Below are 21,127 nucleotides of genomic sequence, written 5' to 3' on the forward strand. Positions count from 1 at the left end.
TTTCAACTAAATTTTGAGGAACTCTATCTACTCTATTGCACTTCACCTGGTCTGAGGTGGCAAAGGCAAGTCTGGCGCAAGAGGTAACGTTCAGTAAAATCCGCATCTTAGTGAATTTTCGTAGTTATGTTAGTAAATCGGCAAAGTACCGAAATTACGTCACTCATTTCGCCCTTTAATAAATTTGCCCATATATTTTGAGATTATGGGGAAAAAAATAAATTTAGGGAATGTTATGCCCAGATTAGAGAACTAATTCCATATGGAATTGTACATGTATTCACGAGAGATGGGTGGGAGATGGCATGTAGGCATTCCCCTCACTCCCCCTATCTTGTGAGTGATTCAGATGTACTGTATGAGTTAGTTAGACCCAGCAGGTGCATGCCATAATAGGGCCTATGGCAGGTATTGAGGACAGGGCTATCTGGTGCTGCACTCTGCACTTCACACAGGATTTTTACTTCTTCACAAGATGCAGAATGCTGCACTGCCCCTGAATGAGTACTAAAGGGCACATATGCACTCCTAAGTGCTCCTGTTCATGCAGTATGGGCAGCAGTAAGTGATCTCTTATATGTAGTATTTATCAGTTACTGTTATCCAGTGCAAGCATCTGTCTTGTCTTGTTTAGCCCTCTTTTGTATAAGCCCAACAGTAAAGTTTCTTGTGAGCAGTGGGGGTTATGTAATAAAAGTCATTAAGTTTGCCCAGGAGCAGTAACCCATAGAAACCAATCAGCAGGTACATTTACTGGTCACCCGTTTAAAAGCAAACATCTTATTAGTTGCTATGGGTTACTGCTCCTGGGCAAACTTAGTGGGGCTTATTGCTAAATTTTGTGCAGCACAGAATGATTTGCACAGTGAACATATTTGCCTTGCGCATGGTTATATTTATATAGCTGGATAAGAGTTTGTTTGAGTTACGCCACAACTTTGGTGGCAGAAAAATATTCGCAAAACAGTTTTGCAAATTGCGAATTTAATTTACTGTCACCACTATTTTTACACACAACAACCTCTCACGCAAACCCCCCCCCCCGGTCATTTACAAATATTTGTACGCAATGCTAATTCACAAAAAAAATGGAAAGACAGGCTGAGCAGTGCAATATTTCAGTGTTCAATAAAAAAACATGAGCAATACAAGCATTTGCAAATAAATATACACTGTGCAAAATGTATAAATGCCCCCCAGTGGCTTGTATTACATATGGGGGATATGTCTTGTGTGAAAATGGTACAAATTGTTTGTTATGTTTACCTTCAGTTCTGCCCAGCAATGACATATTTTGCTTGTGTTTATGTATTTTTGGATAAAGCATATTGTATTTAAGCTATATTGGGCCCCAATTATGAACAGGGTCAAGGTGCAAAGCATTAGAATAATTTGCAGAGTTTTCTTCCTACAATGCTGCTTTTTTACAGAACTCTAGTATTTATGTGCCAGCACTTTCTGTTAGGTGCAAGTCATGCTAGAAAACAGGAGCAAGATATACCAGTAGTGATGGGCAAATTTTTTTGCCGCAAAAATGATGCCCATAGACTTGTATGGCGTTGTACGACAAAGAAAAAAAGACGATTGTCAAAAAAATTTCGCCGCGCTACAACATATTTTTGACGCCCATAGACTTTAATGGCCGTCAGCGACACTTCGCTGGCAGTGAATTTTTAGCGAAACAAAACGGGTCAAATTCGCCCATCCTTATATACCAGCTGTTTGCAAATGCACCTGTGCCATTATGGGCATCACGCAGGCAATGTATGGGTGTTCTTATACATGCCCTCCAACTGTGAGATTTTGCAGGCTCAAAAAAAAAACATGCCTAAGTACATGGTAAGTGGTTAATACACAAGTACACAAAATAAATTTGTTATAGGGAATTATTGGTGCTGCTGCAGATTATTTAGCCCATCCTCTTCATTTTTTGTAAAACAAATATTGTATATAATTGCCAAAAAAAAATACATGAGTGAAGGTGCATGTTGCACGTGCAGCCACACCCTTATTTAAACAAATGACAAATGCACTCATATTTAAAAATATTCATTATTTCAAAATATTCTGTGGCTCTAATAGATTTTGTTTTTCTATATAATCTGGAATCATTGCTGCACATTGTGTGTAATTGAGATTTTTCTGTTCTAATTGCATTAATTGGCCATAATGCTGCATTGAAGAGTAATGTGGATTTGCAGGTGAGCTTGTCATGATAATGAAGATACAAAAGAACATCTGCCCATATAATTTTCCTATTATGTCCTTATAGGTGTCTTATTAAAGATTTTGAAAAGAGGCCATCAGTCATTCATCTTCTAGAGCATCCATTCATCAAACAAGCGCAAGGCAAAGATATGGCATTACAAAGACAGCTGGCCAAACTCATCCAGGTACAACAGCAATCGGGATCTATAGCAAAAACAAGGTAATTGCATTGTCCTTTTTCATTATAAACAGATATGACTAAGGCTGACAGATGTTGCATGCTTTGTTCCAAGTTTATCAAACAGGGACAAAAGAATAAAAAATATCTTTATTTACCGAGCAGTGAGAAAAGCAATTATTAGGGCAAGAGTGGAAGTCCAGGCATTATATATGGGAAATTGTACCAAAAGGTTCTAGAGGTCATAATCCTGACCATCCACTTGCAGCTACAGAAGGCAAGGTAAAGCCAGAGGAGAAGTATTCATCTCATGCTTGTTTCTGATATCCATACTATGAAGACACTTAGATAGTTCTGCCACCCTCTCCCTTCTATGGGGAGACTGGACCCTTACAGATGTTGTGCTTCCCTTCTCTTAGCATTAGTGCATCAAGGTCCCAAATTCCCTTGTAGCAAGACAAGGCACAAATATACATTGCAGTTGACCTTCAAGTTTAACTAAATTGTTAAGTGGTTTGTCTGTATAGTCTTAAGATGGCCATACATAAACTAATTTATGAACTGACTGTGATCTAATAGGATTGCAGTACAGTCTGGCTAAAGTGCCCATCATGATCCTATACAGGCCAAAGTGGTTGGGCAGCAAGATTGTAATTGCCAAACCCACCTGAGCAAATCAATTATGGCCACTAAGAGAGAGAGTTTGCTAAATCAGAATCTGTTCAGTATAGAATACACTGTGATACTGTCTATAAGTATATCTATAATTAGTTTCCTCAACAAAAGTTAAACCTCCTCTTCTAATGACCAAAACTTTGCATAACACCAGGCACCAGGGTGGTGCCTGGTGACCAATAAATGTGCCTTTAGAATATTCCACCTGCATTGATGGCGTGCAGAATAACTGCCAGAGATGAGGGCCCAAGTACCCAATTCAGGTTGGCGGCAGGTCCAATTTAACAGGGTTTGTTAGAAAACAAATGTGTGAGTGGTTGTTATGAATTGCTGGACCTGGTGTTAACTTTGTGTATGTTGTTACATTACCCCAAATGTGTTACTGTTAATAACTTGCTTAACCTTGCTCTAATATTCCTGCTATCCTACCAACAACTGCTGTTCTCTGGGCCCCTATATATGCAGATCCAATCTAACTGCTCTTATTTGTACTCCCCAAAGACAGCTCTGGTATGTTTTATAGCACAATATACTATACTAGCAGCTCATAAATGAAAAATAATTATAGCATTTCATCTATTTACCAACAGATACTGGAAGCATCATACTGTGCCCACTTTGTAATCTTTATTTTCCTTTATTATGGTGAACTGCTCACAAATTGCATTTATATTCCCTGCCTCCTATCTTCAGCTAGCCCCATCATTTAAAAAAAAGAAGGAAACTGGCTGCTTTTCTGTCTTTGCCCAGAGGGTGGCAGGACTTCACTGCTAAAGAGAAATTAATATGCATCGCTGTTCAGCTCTAGCTCAAGCCACACTTGCATAGCAAAACTCGAAACCACAAGAAACATGTATGAATATATCTTCTGTATTCCCTGTTTAATGAAAAGGCCATAGATTTGCTTTTTTTATTCCACTTATAGTAAACTAATATTAAACGTACTAATAAAAAACCAGAACAGTATGTTGATGTATTTCTATTTCAGTAAACCACACCATGCCATTTGTATTGACATAACTCTGTACTCTGTCCAGCTGGTAGTAGATTACCCCGTACTGACCAACATTTGTGTGGAAAGTATATACAATGAGGACTAAACAAGAGGTTCAGGATTTAAGGTTCTTCATATTTAACAAGCTCATCTGGTTGACTGAACAAATTGAAATTCCAGCACACTCATACTGCAAGAAAGGCTTGACTTATTTTAATATGTTAGTGACATTATCTCAGTGAATATCAGTGATTACATCTGCATCTGGGCATTCCATCTCCCCTCAGACAAACACCCAGAACTGAGACGCCAAATAATCTAGAGCGTGTTTTTTCTAGTATATGTGCTGCCCAATGGCTGTTAACTGGCCTCATTATCATAAGCAGTGAAGCAGATATGCACTGGGCTATTTAGGAAGTAGAGGAGAAAGGCCACCAGCAGCAAAAGACTTGAAATGGAAAAAAATGCAGCCTATTTAAATATGTTCTTTTCCTGCTATACAATTGGATTGCATGGATTTGAGAATGTGATGAAACTGTTGTAGAGCTCCCTGCCGTCCCCAAAATCCAGAAAAAATAAATATCCACTAGTAATATAAAATATGGATATCTCTCTATGTCTAGTTGTGAAAAACTTTTAGTACATCAATATAAAACAAGTTGCGATGATTTTACCAGGTCTAGTATACCCTAGTAACCAATAATAACGAAATTAGTCTTTGTTATTCAAACAGGGGATCTGCAACACTGATTGGCTGTTATGTTTCACTAGTTCCCTGACTTGGCAAAGTGAATTCTTTAATGCCTTAGGGCAGGGGTCCCCAACTTTTTTTAGCCATGAGCCATATTGAGTTGGGGAGCAACGCAAGCATAAGAAATGGTCCTGTGTTGAATGAATTAAGGGCTGTGATTGTGAATTTAGTAGCCCCTATGTGGACTGGCAGACTACAGGAGGCTCTGTTTGGCAGTTAACCTATTTCTTATGCAACCAAAACTAGCCTTCAAACCTGGAATTGAAAAATAAGCAATTGCTTTGAGGCCACTGGTAGCAACATCCAAGGGGTTGAGGAGCAACATGTTGCTCACGAGCCACTGGTTAGAGGATCACTGCCTTAGGGACAACGCTGGTATAATACCTGGCACTACCCTGTGCACTTCCTCTCATGTCCCTCTTCTCCTGCCCAAATGATACATGCATAATATAGTCCATATGAAGATTACATAGATCTTGCTCAGCTCCAACCCAATGTTGCAATAAGTGTAGGGCACTGGGCTGGAGCCTTAAAGGGCATGTGTTACTCTAAAATATGTTCCCACACCAGAGATGTGGGCTAATAGAGCCTACTCTCTGGGTGGGGGTAACAGTTTATTTTAAACACAATTGGCCCGCCACAGCTAGGACACCTTGTTGTTAGGGTTGCCACCTCACCCCTTTAAAACCCAACACACATGGAATACACAACCTGCATGGCTAATTAGCAATTCATTTAGATGCATGGCTGCTCATAAATCAGTTCAGTCTGCAGCATGCATTTAAAAATGAGTTTCTAATTAGCCATGCAGGCTGTGTATTCTATATGTGTTCGGCTTTAAAGGGGTAAGGGGGCAACCCTACATGTTATGCAGTGCTCATGCGCATAATGATCATCTGATGTCTTGTGCATTCACATATTGAGAAAGTTGCAGCATTCACTCCCTCCCAATGCAGGCGTCCTAGTGCTCATAGGGCAGTTTTTTAAAGAAAACAACCTATTTTTACTCCCAAACAAAGGGTGGTCTCTATTAGCCTACTACTTTGGTGGGGGAGATATTTTAGAGTAACAGGTGCCCTTTAAAACAAAAAAGGGAACAGATTTTTTCTACACAATTGGCCATCCACCCCAAAGTTGCTACCCTTGGCACATGCTTTCCAGTACCTACATATAGCCCTGCTTAAATGATAATTTAATAAAAATCACAAAGTTTTTTCCAGGTCTAGTAATCAAAAGGAACTAACAGGTAGTAGCTTTTCCTCACTTTCATCCTCTTCTGATTGGTTGCTATGGGTTGCTATACCTGGTGCAAACTTTGTGACTTTAATAATGCTACCTTTTAATTCCTTGTAAGTATATAAGATGCAGAGATCACTATAACATAGTAACATAGTAAGTATGGTTGAAAAAAGACACACATCCATCAAATGATTCACTTTCCATTAATGGCATAGGCCACTGGTTGCTCAGTATCAGGGCATGATTAGCAGCAGACATGACAGAAGTGGTTGGGCAGTTCTCTGTAGCTTGTACCTGTCTATGAGCTATTCAAAAGCATGGTCAACTCTTTGCAGGTGTTTATTCATTCTGCAATACATTGCAGTTCTAGCAATGTAATGTCTAAGTTTATGGACTTCTGAAAATGGTGGGTTAAAGTTGCTCACCTCAATGATCCTGGTTGCAACTAGGAGAGACTTGGCTGGAGCTGTTGAAGACAAGGTCATACAGGTTTAAACAAAAGATAACTTGTAAATGATAAAACATGGCCAAGAAAGAGTATGTAGGAGTAGAACATAAATGTAAGTAAAATTCCTAATGTAATGGAGTACCTGTGCTGTGCCAGATCACTTCACTGCTGTGATAAATACTGTTAGTTCTCTGGGTGACCTGCTGTCTCCCACCAGCTGTTGCCAGATTCCAAGTTGATTAACATTCATGTCTAAGAATATTTAGCTAATGCAAATGTGCAGTCTCAGAAGTTCATACATGCTGGAAATATTTAGGAGCTGATAAGATTTGTTCCAAAAAACAAAAGATTCTATGAACCCGTTACAATATACCACTGCATCTGTATGTAGCGCTGTTATTATAGGGAATGATGTTCCTTATTAAAAAAACTAAAGAATACTGTAATAAAAGAAGTATCATGACCATATACTTGTACAAGCTACAGATTATAGGACTTGGGTTGACTTGTACTATCATTATGTATTAAAATAGGAATCATGTCACACATAATTTGCAAGGTTATTCTCCTAGGTTATTCATGGCTGTTGTGTATTAAGCTTATTAGTTAAATTATAGTTGGGAAAAGAAAGGTAATGCTTGTTGATTTATTGTAGAGGAACAGTAGAAAGAAAAGATGGGAAGCAAGCATGCCAAATAGTAGAATGCTACAAGAACAGAGATGTATTATCTTTCTATGGAAGTACTGTAAGTCTACTGACATAGAGAAACTGGTATAAAGCAACTTTTGTTACCTCTATGCTACGATTATTTGTGCATGTACGTTTGCCTGACAATACCAACCGATTTTCATGTACTATGTATATCGGTCTGTCTGTAGACTGGGCCAGTTTGAAAATTGCATGTTGCATAGCCAGCACCTGCTTTTGCTGTTGTGAGGACTGTTGTCCTGAACAAAATGAACAAAATATGTGGCTATATTGTATATTATACAGAAGAACTAGTTCACCCTGGCCTCTCTGAATGCTTCTGGTCACTACTTGGCTTAGGTAGGGATTGGCACCCTCCCCAATAAAGCCTGTATAAAAAAGAAAACTTGTGTATGGACCCTTGTGCGGTAATCAATAAGGTACGGGCCAGAAAACCTTACAAGCTCAGGCTGTGTATGGTCACCTTTATGTACACCTTTATGTACCTGATTTGACTGTATCTTGCTATATAAATAATTATCAAATGTCCATAATGGGCATTATAATTTGTAACTTCATTGCGAACAGAGTGAAAGGAAATGCAATGATGTACACATTAACTACTCTGAAAAAGTTTCTAATGGCACCTTTATACACAGTGTGTGTGGTTGTGCAGAGATTGAATGTCTTTCTCCATCCTTCATAAAATGGGAGTGAGGAATCACTAGCAAAATATGATTTCTGCTGGAAGCAGGGCCTCCAAAGATGCTCTGGAATCCAAAACATGGATCCTTGCTCTGGGATCCAAAACATGGATCATTGCTCTGAAATCCAAAACATAGATCCTTGCTCTGGAATCCAAAACATAGATCCTTGCTCTGGAATCCGAAACATGGATCCTTGCTCTGGAATCCAAAACATGGATCCTTGCTCTGGAATCCAAAACATGGATCCTTGCTCTGGAATCCAAAATATGGATCCTTGCTCTGGAATCCAAAACATGGATCCTTGCTCATTTCCATTTCATCAACATACCCTTCCAGCTAATACAGGGATTAGGCTGCATATGTGGGAAAACTGTTTAGTCTTTACATGTACCAATCAATGACTTTTATTCATATCGCCCATTCCATCAACACTGCAGGAACATTATGATTATAACTTGCCATTATCATTATTACATCTCTCAAGTCCAAGTATTGTGCCTGCTGGGATGTTTTGAAATCTCTCACTGTGGAATGGGCAATAGAAGCAGGTGTGTTTGAGTGACCCCAATGTGTCTGCTTATTAAGCGACTGAATCCTTTCCTGCCCTTTTTCTTTTCTTCTGCTCAGATCTCATCATGCGCTCAGATTGCCTTGTTTGCTCAGTAACACAATTATTTTTCACTTGAGCACACTCTATTTCCACAGCTCTACACTGCACAAAAAGACTTTCATATTCAGCACTAAAGTTGATTTTTCCTTTTACCTCTATAAAAGGAATCAATGAGGTCACAGGCTCTCCGTTTGGTACGGTATATCTCCAAATTTTATGTGTAAAATGGACAATTAGATGTAACTTATTGGCAACAGTAACAGGTCAAAGCTAAAAGCACAGGCAGAGTATTAGATATAACAGTTCTCACATTTAGCATGTAAATAAAACACTCCCAGAAGCACCATGTAAATCATCCCACAGAGGTGGAAAAGTTCAATACCAGGGCACTGTCTTCTCATACACTTTCCCACAGATACTTACCATCTCCTTTATGGGCAAGCACTCATAAAGTTAGGGTAGCCACCTGGCCGATATTTTCCCAGCCTGGCCAGTAAAAATGTTGATTGATGCCAATGTTATTTATAGGGAAAAACCATAAAAATATAGGAAGGTCAGTATTTTTTTCAGAAAAGGTGGCAACCCTAGTTGTAGTACAGTATACATTTTAACCATTTATACTTAAGTCTAAACCCTATGCAGAATTAAACCTTCTGATATGGAGCAGGTGACTTTTGTCAACCACCCTGTATGTGTTTAGCAGCTGATTTCTAGCAATCACCCAGTATTGCCTGAACATTGCATTGTCCTACCAAAACAAGGTTCTACTGATAACAAAGGCCAACTCTTCCTACAATATTTGGGTGGTGGACTGTCATTTACCTATTTAAGCTTGGTATTTCCTGACAGGTAACTTCTCATATAGGGTGGTCCCCAGTGTCGGACTGGGACACCAGGGTCCCACCCAAAATCCTTTGACTAGGGGCCCACCATAAAACCTTAGACCAGGGGCCCACTCTCAGTACTAATATTCTTTCTCTCCTCACTCAACCTCTATTCTCCTAGTCTGTTTTCTTTAAATACTATAATCAATTATTCCATCGATTTAGCCTCTTTTGTCTCTTAGAAATAGGGAATGGCCATGAAATAGGCCAAAAGTTTAGCAGCATGAGGCCCCTGATACCTGGGCCCACCGGGAGTTTTCCTGGTATCCTGGTGGGCCAGTCCGACACTGGTGGTCCCTTTGTAGCCAGTGGGAATGTGTTTCAGTGCAGGGGAACTCTAGGAAGAAGTAAGTCTTCTGAAGCATTAGTGGCTAATTTTAGGGCAAGATAAACACATATGAGGGAATTTAATATTGTTTGCTAAAGCAAAAATTGTTCGCAATGTAAATAAATGTTCGTAAAGTGAACAATTTTGCCTTTGCAAACACTTTGCTACTTACAAGACAGTAGGATAGTGATTGCAAATGTTATAGTTTGTGATAGTGTGCAGTGTATGTAATAAAACTTCTTAATGAAAAAGTTATTACATATGCTCCAAAAGTTTACGCCACCTTCAAGCAGGTGTTAAAGGTTTGCAATGCGCAATTAAGATTTGCAATACAAAAAAAGCCTAATGAGCACTATTACATTACAACATGCACATTTTTATTTGCAAATTTGTTCTCTTTACGAATTTTATTACGTTTCCCCCATAATATGTTTCTTTGTTATGATGATGAATGGAAAAGAATGCCATCCTGCACACATTGCACGTTGTCTGCTAAATTGCCTGATGGCACCTGGGATTATTCTGTTGTCAAACTGACCTCATATCAAGCAAGATACAGTATCTTATCTGTTGGAGCTGCTACATACACAGGAAAGCCTGTAATAATGGATTGCAACAGAGTAGAGACCATTTACAGGGCACTGTGTGCAACAAACTAGCTCAGAGTCCAACCCTTTAGAGTTTTCATTTTGGGACCACAACCATGAAGCAGCAGTGTGATCTGCGGATCAGTGATAAAGGAGCCTGGGCATCTATTGCAGCTGTTTTGTGTCTTGCAAAACTTTAGCCCTCATGTAGTATTCTTTATGGCATAGTAGGACAACAAGAATAATATGGAATGCAGAGATACAGTATCAAATATGATAGTATAACATAAGTTTATTTAATGAAGGCATTTAAAAAATGGTGCTGGAACTGCTCACATGAACAAAGAACATGGCAAGTAGGGTCCACACTGGAAGATAATAATAATGATAACATGGGGCTAGCCTATTGATGCAGTGGAACCCTAAAGCTTTAGCTATCTGACCAGTGAAGTAGCTCAAGGGTTCCCTTTCCACCCAGCAGATGTACATGAACCCTACAGAATGTGTGTGAATGTCCAGTGCCGAATGCCATGCATCTTAAACTCCTCTGGATTCTACGCTACACTAAACGCATTAAGTAAAATAAACAGCACACATGGAGGGTTTTATGCTTTTGTTGTGTCTGCATTTTTATTTTTATAGTTTCATTATAAAACTTTATAGTGAATTGTGTAAATTAAGAATAAAGTAGATGTAATTGTTGCCCAGAGCATGTTTCAGTAACAAGGGGATTCTAGATTAAATAGTAGGACGGTTATAATGTGGTTTAAAACTGTCTCTCTGATGAGATAAATGGGGAAATTAAACTTCCTAAACATGGAAGCGCGTAAATTACAATAACTCTGCTACAATTAATTAATTTCTGTAGAGGAAGGAATCGGAAAAAGCGTTTCTGTTCCTGCAAAGAAGAAGCCACAAGAGGCAGTGAGCAGCAGGGAGTTACTAATGTCAGTTCATTTTATTTGTAATGTCTTTATCCTGAGTTCACTGATAAAATCCTTATTCAAAATAAGAACCGGTATGGGACCTGTTATCCAAAATGATTGGGATCTGGGGTTTTCCGGATAACCGATCTTTCTGTAATTTGGACCTCATACTAGAAGATCATGTAAACATTAAATAAATCCAATAGGCTGGTTTTGCATCCAATAATTATATACTAATGTCTTAGTTTGGATCAAGTACAAGGTACTGATTTATTATACAGAGTAAAAGGAAATCATTTTTTAAAATGTGGATTATTAGGATAAAATATAGTCTGTGGGAGATGTCCTTTCTGTAATTTGGAGCTTTCTGGATAACAGATACCATACCTGTATAAAATTTGTGGGAGATACAATATAATCTAAAATATATGAATAAACTGATATAAGTGGGTGGATCCTTTAGTTCTAAAGTATTACAATAGGCTGTACATGTTTAAGGCAAAACTTAAATACATAGGGACGGACACAATAATGAACACATTATGTTGAATAAAAATTGTTATCAAAGATTTATGAAAGACCCAACATGTAGATATGGTTCAGATCTTGTGGCTGTTGGAAGGAGCATCTGAACTAAATGTTTCACAGCAGGAGTTTGCTTAATTCTGTATCCGCTGCTCTTCTTCCAGTATAAAAATATAGGACACACATTCCAATGGGGAAGGTGAGGAGCCTATCTGGGGAGGTGCTGCATGAATAATCTTATCTTTAATTAACCCCTTTCTGGTGGGCCATTTGGATTCTTAAAAGGTTTTGAATATAATCAGATTACAGATTACATAGAGTTAGCCGACAAATTGACTTTGCTTCTAATTCCGTAACATAAAGACCAAAGATTAAATCCATGACCACAAGGCTGCGTTACACATAAGGAGAATCATGTTCCAAAAAGGCAGCTCATCAAAAGAGACTTCACAGGATGGAGAAAGGTAAACAAGGAGGAAAAGAACCCTTTAAATTGCATTGTGTTTTCTTCCTTATCTACTTATCTGATTAATGTGCTGTGATTTTTGCCTGTACTCATAGATCTGCAATTTGAGCCTAAACTGTAGTAATGTATAGATTTAGTTAGGATTATTGTATTCACGAGTATTTGAACCCTTATAGAAATGTATCAAACTTAAAATGAAACATTGTGTTATGATAAGATCTTTTGCTTTCTTGTAGTCTCTAAACATATGTGTTCTGCCTTCTATATTTCCCTGCTTTTTGCAGTGCTTTAGATGGAACAAATGTTCCTCCATTCATGTTTATGCATTAGTGCTGATGTCATGGCCTAGGTGTGTTTCATGAACCTGTGCATTAGCTAGTAGCATTGGCAGACGAGTGCTAGAAACCGAACACAGTTCTGGCTGTTTAAGAGTTTGGGTAATTAAGACATTTAAATTACTGTATATTCTAAGCTTGATTATTGTTCCTCTGTGTACAATTACTATTAAAGGAAATATTACTGGGACAAGATATTATGTGTAATAATTTAAACTGAAGGAGGGTATTGTATCTGTAATGCTTGTGTTGTATACGTCTCCATTGCAGGTATGAACGCATGCACACCAAAAGGCCTTATGTTCTTCAGACTAAAGAAAACTCGTGCCTAGACGATGACCTGGTTAACCTTGAAGTTCTGGATGAGGTAATGATCAGTTAACCAAATAATATATTTATTTTTACATACTGTAGATCCACTTGCCCTGTACAGCTTTAAATCACAATCAGTGCCTAGTGCTAAAGTCACAGAAAGATTAAGTCAAATCTCCCAATGGCAGAAGATGCTGATAAAAGCAGACTCCTTGCCGTTCAAGCACAAGTACTGATATTGGCTACAGGAAAGTAGACGCAGAAAGCCAGAACTACAGTCTGGGATCAGGGAGTTAAGATTTCAATTGATGTGGAGGTTCTGCTAGTGTATAGTGTTGTGTGTCCTCTGTAATCTAATGAGAGCTTACTAATTATAAACACATTGATACTTCTCTCCTTCCAAGCTTTGCATTTATTATTGATGGCTCCGAGGGGACAGTAATGAAACTGGTTATATGGAGCCCAACATTTTCTAAAAGTTTCAGATGCAGTATTATTTATGGAAAACCTTAATTTATTCCCCTGTTCTAAGATGAGTAAGTATTTAACTGTAAGCCCACCCCCATATGTCATGAAGGCTATTGCTTTCTACAGTGTGTTCCCTTATAGAAAACTGTTGTGGAGCATTATTATATGGAAAGCAGTGCTCACACCTTATTTTCCCTTTATATTGGGTGATCTGTTGCATCAGTCATAACTTGAGGTGGTACTAGGAGGTATTTAGGCGAAAGAGTTTCTCTGGTCCTACACCTCCCCCTCTCACCTTGCAACTTATAAATAATTAATAAGGCCACCATATTGCAACATATAGTAACAAGAATCCTACAGTTATCACCTGTTTAAGTGTAGGAGACAATTAGAGGATAACCTGCTTTTCTATCAAATTACTAAGGCATATGAAAGCACGTTCTTTCAGAAATGTAAGGGTGAGCAGCCAGGCTTACATGTCGTAATTTAACAAATAAGCCCCTTTGTATCATCCAGACCAATGCTTTTCTCTCATGCTAGAGTAAATATATGAACAAACAGCAAACCCAGTGCTACCAGCTCTTCACAGTTTTATGAGAAAAGTGAAATGGAACCGTGCCATTTAGGCATGTTGATTTTCTAGGTAAACTGAAGGGAATTCTATTTGTATTCTTCGCATGAAAGGAATAACTGAACGAATGGAAAGCAGCCAGAGTGAAGACTAAAATGTGCTTTGTTTCCAGTGCTTCAATGGATTTATAAATCTTAGATTCCAAGGGTGTCAGAGTGAATGCTGACGAAATATAATAATTACTGCATTATCAATACTTTGCTGGCAGCTTGTCTCACTTCTTTTTTCTTGTTTTAGGACAGTATAATACATCAGTTGCAGACCCGATATGCTGACTTACAGATTTACACCTATGTGGGGGATATATTAATAGCTTTAAACCCATTCCAGAATCTCAGCATTTACTCTCCACAGGTAGGAGAACAAGATGGATTCTACTGGATATGCAGTGTTTGAATATATAGAATGGACCATGGGGGGGGGCAGTACTGGGTTTACATTTTATCCCGCAGCCACTAGCAAACCCCAGAAAACATCAGAGATTGGGTATGGTAAGAGAATAAAAGGATCATCCCCTCATGGTAAATAAAGCCTCAGTCAGTATAATACAAGGGCTCCATGATGATTGCTGGCATTGGTATTTAGGTGGTTAGGAGAAAGGGCAATGGGTCCCCTAGTTAAAGAGGTTGTTCACCTTTAAATTCACTTTTAGTATGATCTAGTGATAGCCTGAGAAAATTTGCAATTGGTTTTCATTTTATTTTATTTGTGGTTTTTGAATTATTTACATTTGTATTCAGCAGCTTTCCAGTTTGTGATTTCTGCAATCGGGTTGCTAGGGTCCAAATTACCCTAGCAACCATGCACAAATTTGAAAAAATGACTGGAATTTGAATGTGAGGGAATGAATAGAAAGATGAGTGATAAAAGGTAGCAATAAAAATAAATGTATATCCTTATAGAGCTTTTGTTTTTTAGATGGGGTCAATAATGTCCATTTGAAAGCTGGAAAAATTAAATGCAGGCCAGTTGAAATGTTGTTTAGAACACAGTACACAGTATAACACAGTTAGGGGCAGTTTTACTAAGGGTCGAATTTCGAAGTTAAAAAAACGTCGAAATTCGACCCTCGAATTGTAATCCTTCGACTTCGAATATCGAAGCTATTCGAAGATCGAATAGAAATCGTTCGGTCGATCGAAGGATTTCTATTCGATGTGCAAAGACTTAGAAAAGTGCAGTGGAAGTTCCCCATAGGCTAACATTGCACTTCGGTAGCTTTAATTTGGCGAAGTATGAAGTCGAAGTTTTTTTAAAAGAGACAGTACTTTGATTATCGAATGGTTGAATATTCAAACGATTTTTACTTCTAATCAAAGTCGAAGTAAAGTTGTAGTATTCTATTCGATGGGCGAAGTATCCAAAAAATTACTTTGAAATTCGAACTTTTTTAACTTCGAAAATTCACACGAGCTTAGTAAATCTGCCCCTTAAAGTTAGTTTAAAGGTGAACCATCCCTTTAATGAAAAAGACTACAGGTATGGGACCTGTTATCCAGAAAGCTTGGGACCTGGAGTTTTCTCGATAAGGGACCTTTTTCTGTCATTTGGATCACCATAATTTGGCTATTAAAAAATCATTGAAACATTAATTTAACCCAATAGGATTGTTTTGATTTATAAGGATTAATTATATCTTAGTTGAGATTGAATACAAGGTAATTTTTTATTAGTACAGACAAAAAGGATACTTTTTGAAATCAGAATTATTTGTATAAAATGGAGTCTATGGGAAATGGGCTTCTTGTAAATCAGAGCTTTCTGGATAAAGGGTTTCCGGATAACTGGCCCCAATACCTATACCTTCAAGCACAGCCCTTTCTATAATGTCTAAATAAGATTTAAAACTACTGGCAAGACTTATATTTATAGTAGCATCACTTAATAGGGCATTGTTAATCCATTTACTGGTGTTGAAGGATGGCAATTGAATTAATTTGTTCTTTCTTTCTCTTTAGTTTTCCAAGCTTTATCATGGAGTCAAGCGTGCCTCAAACCCTCCCCATATATTTGCCTCTGCAGATGCTGCATACCAGGGAATGGTTACCTTCTGCAAAGATCAGGTAAACTAGTGCCAACTATGGGCTTAGATGCGTGTAGAATAATGTACTGTGAATAATGTTTAATGCATCATAATGTTTAATACACCATTAGCTATAATTTCTGTGTTATTGAACTAATGCAGTAAAAGATTTTACAAACTCATTATGTCGCCCCAAAAATTTCTACTATAAAATTAATGAGATGCTCATTCTTTTTCTGCATCTTTACAAACCGTTTCCCTGATAGAATCCTGCGCTGGCTTGCGGGATTTCTACAACAGGGAATTTCAATGCCATAACCTGCTTTCTCATGAAAAATCCAGTGTGGAAAGTAGGCAAATACTTTGAAGGATGGGCAAAATGGGTTTCATTTAACTGATTGACTAGATTTTCCAAAATCTCATTCTAATTGGATCCCATTATTTTCTTTCAAAAGTAATGGGGCTTCATTTACTGATGCCCCTGCCACAAGTGCAGGAACACTAAGGGGAACACAATCTCACCTCTTAGAGCTCATTTATATTGAACTTGCAACAAATACAACACTAGGTGCAGAGCCCAACTCGGGCTGGCACAAGGCAGCCCTGTTCTTGCTGCAGGGCAATCAGTAAGTACTGGACTCCTCTGCACCCTGCGCTTGCTGGGCCTAAATTATGATTGGGTGGATACACTTTACTGAACCCAGGCAGGGCAGTGCTTTATTTGTGGGGCAGATACAAGTCTATGCACTCAATATGGAGTGCAAAGGCCTTCAGCTTTTCTTGAAAGTGCAGGGCAAGATGCAAAAGTGCTTAGCACTTTGCAAATGACGCCTACATTTTTACCTGCTACAGCGGCCCAAACCTTTTAGCCTGACTTGCTAAAGAGTTTCAATGTTATTTTATAGAGGGCACACCTCAATAAGTTAAGCCTAGTAGCAGGGGTGCTTCGCCATAGAGGCGAGTTAAGGCTGTCGCCTCAGGCGGCAGCGGCCCACTAGGTACCAGGAGCGGCAAAAATGCTGCTCCCGGTACTTTAAGAGCGAATTTCTGTAGGAGGGGGGGCAGCAGCAACTGCTGCTGCCTCAGGTGGCGGAGGGGCCAGGATCGCCCCTGCCTAGTAGCATGCATGCATGTACCACTGAAAATAGGGCATTCTGGAAAAAAATGTGTCAGTTCCAGGACATTGGGTCATGAGGAGGACATTTGATTGATTTTTTTAAAAAAATCCAATTACTACTTTAATTTAACATGATATTTTGACGAAAACACTTCAATATAATGTGCTTTTTAAAAAACCATTAGATGCATTTGTTTTGCATCTGAATCGGAAAAAGTCAAAGTAAGAAAAATGAACATGTAGGCTGTTGTGTTACTTTTTCTGTAGCGGAATACACTCAATTGCATTATGCTAATATTTTACACCTCATTATTTCTGCTACATGTCAGTGCATTATCATCAGTGGAGAGAGTGGTGCAGGGAAGACAGAAAGTGCCCATCTCATTGTTCAACATTTGACCTTCCTCGGAAAGGTATTGCTGTGCTATTATGTCATGGAGAATGTTTATACTATGTCATATTGCTTTTGTAACATCTTTAAATAAATCCCCAATACACTGATGTTTCTGTAAAACAGGGGAACTGTTATCCACAACCCTGCTAGTCAAAAACAGTTGTAAATACTGTTTCCATAATGTCTTCTTTAAACTGACATTTTTTTAAATTGATTTGCCTTTTCTCCGTAATAAGTCAGCACCTTGTACAGGTATGGGATCTGTTATCTGGAAACCCATTATCCAGGAAGCTCCTGTTATAGAAACGTTATCTCCCATACACTCCGTTATAAGCAAATAATTTAAAAATTTTTTTAATTATTTGCATTTTCCCTGTAATAATGAAAAAGTGCCTTGCACTTGATCCTAATTTTATGTTTCACCCTTATTGGCAGCAAAATAATTTTAGTGGGTTACTTAATGTTTAAATGATTTTTTAGTTAGACAAAGTATGGAGATCCAAATTATGGAATGATCCCTTAGCAGGTAAACACCAGGTCCCAAGCATTCTGGATAACAGGTTCCATTACATATATCAATAAGAAACCAATTGATCTCAATAAATGATGCAATGTTCTGGAAGTGGACACACCCCTTTCCAATAATTATGAAATGTACTTGGTTCATTAATATTATTAGTCCCTTCTATAGTTGCCTGAGCCTCATAACCAGACAGCATTTTGAGCTGTATGCTGGCAAAAGACAGAATAAGAATAGAAATAGAAAAAACATACATAAATGGAACCTGTTATCAAGAAAGCTTGGGACCTGGGGTTTTCTGGATAAGGAATCTTTCTGTAATTTGGATCGTCTACTAGAAAATCATTTAAACATTAAAGGAGAACTAAACCTTACTTACCAATCCTCATCCTCCGTTTCACCCTCCCCTACTGCCCCCTCCAAGCTCCTCCCATGCAAGAACTATTCTGTGCAGAAGTCTCCCTGTCTGTTAACCTGCAATAAATCTGCAGAGTTGCTCAAAGGAGTTCAAAAGAGCCATCAACTGTTGGACTTCTGACCACTTCTGTCAGTTGCCGATATGGATCTTGTTGGTGTCAGAATAGGACCAGATTACTGCCCCCCCACACCAGGTCCGGACTGAGAATTAAAAAAGGCCCTGGCATTTCAGGTACATAGAGGCCCAAACAGCCCCTACCAGCCCGTTAAATTCTCGCTTGCCCCACACACTCCCTACAGTTGGAGCATGCACAGTAGAAGCCAATTCAGGACTGGCACATGCTCCTCCAAGATCAGTGTAGCGACTCTAACAGAAGTGGATCAGAAGATGGGGAAGATGGATCCTTTGAACTCCTTTGAGAAACTCTGCAGATTTTTTGCAGGTCAGCAGACAGGGAAACTTCTGAACATAATAGTTCTTGCATGGAGGGAGTTTGGAGGGGCAGTGGATGGGGAGGGTGAAGAAGAGGCTGAGGATTGGTAGGGTTAAGTTCTCCTTTAAATGAACCCAATGGACTAGTGTTGCTTCCATGAGCATTAATTATATATTAGTTGGGATCAAGTACAAAGTACTGTTTTATCATTACAGAGAAAAAGCAAATCATTTTTAAAATTTTGGATTATTTGGATAAAATGGAGTCTATGGGGTAGCATTCTGGATAATGGGTTTTCAGTATTCCTGTAAAAAAAGAAAACAGAGAAACCTCATGTTTCTTATTCATATTTGTATTCTCTGTTGTTCCTTACACTGCACGGCATCCTAATTTGACATTCCATTTTCCAAATAATTTTTTGAAGCAACCATATGGTAGTGCAAGGAGAGTTTGTAACTAATCCAAAGTTCCATCAGCCCAAGAGATACAGGTCCAACAGACTGTTAGGGCAGGGGAGTGCTGTGGGTTATTGCCAATTTAAGGTGGTGGGTTCACAACTGCTGCAGCATACCGTGCATCCCTGCATCCCAAAACTGAAAATTGGGTAATTTTTTCAAAAACCCTCATTTGGCTTTTGTACATTGAGCTACTTGAACTCACACACAAGTTTGGGTTAAATTGTGACCTTTTTTGGTCTGTGAATTTGGACTGTCCCACCTAATACTTGGTGACTTCTGTGCTAAACTAATACTTCTCTAGCTTCTTTACGATGGTATTAGAGTTCCTCTTTGATAAGCAGTTTGTTTCATTGATATCATTCATCATTTCTGGCACTAATGAGGATATTTACAGTTGATAAAGATCACTTTCTAATCTTTATTTTAGCCACTTTATGTTGTGTTAAACACGGGAATATATATGGCCTGCTGATATATATATATATGTGTGTGTGTTCATTCTGTTAAGGCAAATAACAGAGCACTGAGGGAAAAGATTTTACAAGTGAACCCGCTGGTTGAAGCCTTTGGCAATGCATGTACAGTTATCAATGACAACTCCAGCCGCTTTGGGAAATACCTGGAAATGATGTTTACCCCTACTGGAGCAGTGATGGGTGCTAAGATTTCAGAATATCTCTTGGAGAAATCAAGGGTCATAAAGCAAGCTGTGTAAGTCTACACATGTCCTGTATACATGTGTGAGTGTGTATGTGTCTGTGCATGCATTGTGTGAGTGATTGTGTATGCATATATTAATGCTGGAAACATGATAATGTATAAATTCACTGGCCAATGCAAGTAGCTCACTTCGCTGCCATCATACTAGTGTCAAGCTACCATTCTAATATAGTATTATAAAAGGTCTGTGATATCATAATTGACATATATATGTTATTTTCTACTCTCTGGCCACTGATCTTTAGGAGTTTGTTTGGGAAATAATCATTACCTGGGTGACTGAGGATTATGGATGTTGCGTATTAATGTCACCTTTAGGCTAGTGAACTGGTCAGCACTCCCATCTGCCTTTTAACGATCAATATATTCTCTTTTATGCAGAGGGGAGAAAAATTTCCATATATTTTATTATATTTATGCTGGACTGCACCATCACAAAAAGCTGTCAGAATACAGACTGCCGGAAAAAAAGCCTCCTCGGTAACAAGGATAATTTTTATCATTTATTTTAAAAAAAAATATGTTGATTTTAAGCTTGCTTTAATTATAGTTTTTTACATTTTCAGCTACATTGACAATGAAACTGGTGCAGTAATGCAGGATATAGTCAACAATGAATCGTATAGAAGGCAGTTTGCAGCAATTCAGCATTGCTTTAGAATCATAGGATTCAGTAATGAGGTAAGTAATAGGTGTAGTACACAAGAGTCAAAGAGCTATGGGAACACAAGAGCTGAATGACAATTATATAACAGCAGTTAGTGGACAATGGGTTGACAACACTTGGAAAGAAAAGGATGTACAAACAAAGAAGGGAATAAATTCAAGACAGATATAAATAGATAGATAGATAGATAGATAGATAGATAGATAGATAGATAGATAGATAGATAGATAGATAGATTGATAGATATAGAGGGCATTAATTCAAGAGAGCTTGAGGGCCACACATTTTGGAGGCTTGCCTATTAAAAATGTTTGAAAGTAGTAAGTTCACAAGTGCTGATAGGTTATAGGTTCCCATCAGCCCAAGAGATATAGATCAAAGACTGCAGTGGGTTTACTACCATAATTTTATGGCTGT

At 38.4% G+C, this 21,127-nt stretch overlaps 1 protein-coding gene across 1 annotated transcript in view; it reads left to right on the top strand.

Annotated features, from left to right (window-relative positions):
* Positions 1-21,127, top strand: part of myo3b.L (myosin 3b L homeolog) — a 143,202-nt gene that overhangs the window by 68,275 nt on the left and 53,800 nt on the right. The window contains exons 9-16 of the mRNA XM_041576285.1: positions 2,273-2,428; positions 12,820-12,916; positions 14,198-14,314; positions 15,919-16,023; positions 17,430-17,513; positions 19,832-20,034; positions 20,425-20,523; positions 20,610-20,724. Of these exons, the coding sequence (XP_041432219.1) occupies positions 2,273-2,428; positions 12,820-12,916; positions 14,198-14,314; positions 15,919-16,023; positions 17,430-17,513; positions 19,832-20,034; positions 20,425-20,523; positions 20,610-20,724 (976 nt within the window). The remainder of the gene's footprint in view (positions 1-2,272; positions 2,429-12,819; positions 12,917-14,197; positions 14,315-15,918; positions 16,024-17,429; positions 17,514-19,831; positions 20,035-20,424; positions 20,524-20,609; positions 20,725-21,127) is intronic.

This window comes from Xenopus laevis, chromosome 9_10L, assembly GCF_017654675.1.
Source record: "Xenopus laevis strain J_2021 chromosome 9_10L, Xenopus_laevis_v10.1, whole genome shotgun sequence".
Classification (NCBI taxonomy): Eukaryota; Metazoa; Chordata; class Amphibia; order Anura; family Pipidae; genus Xenopus; species Xenopus laevis.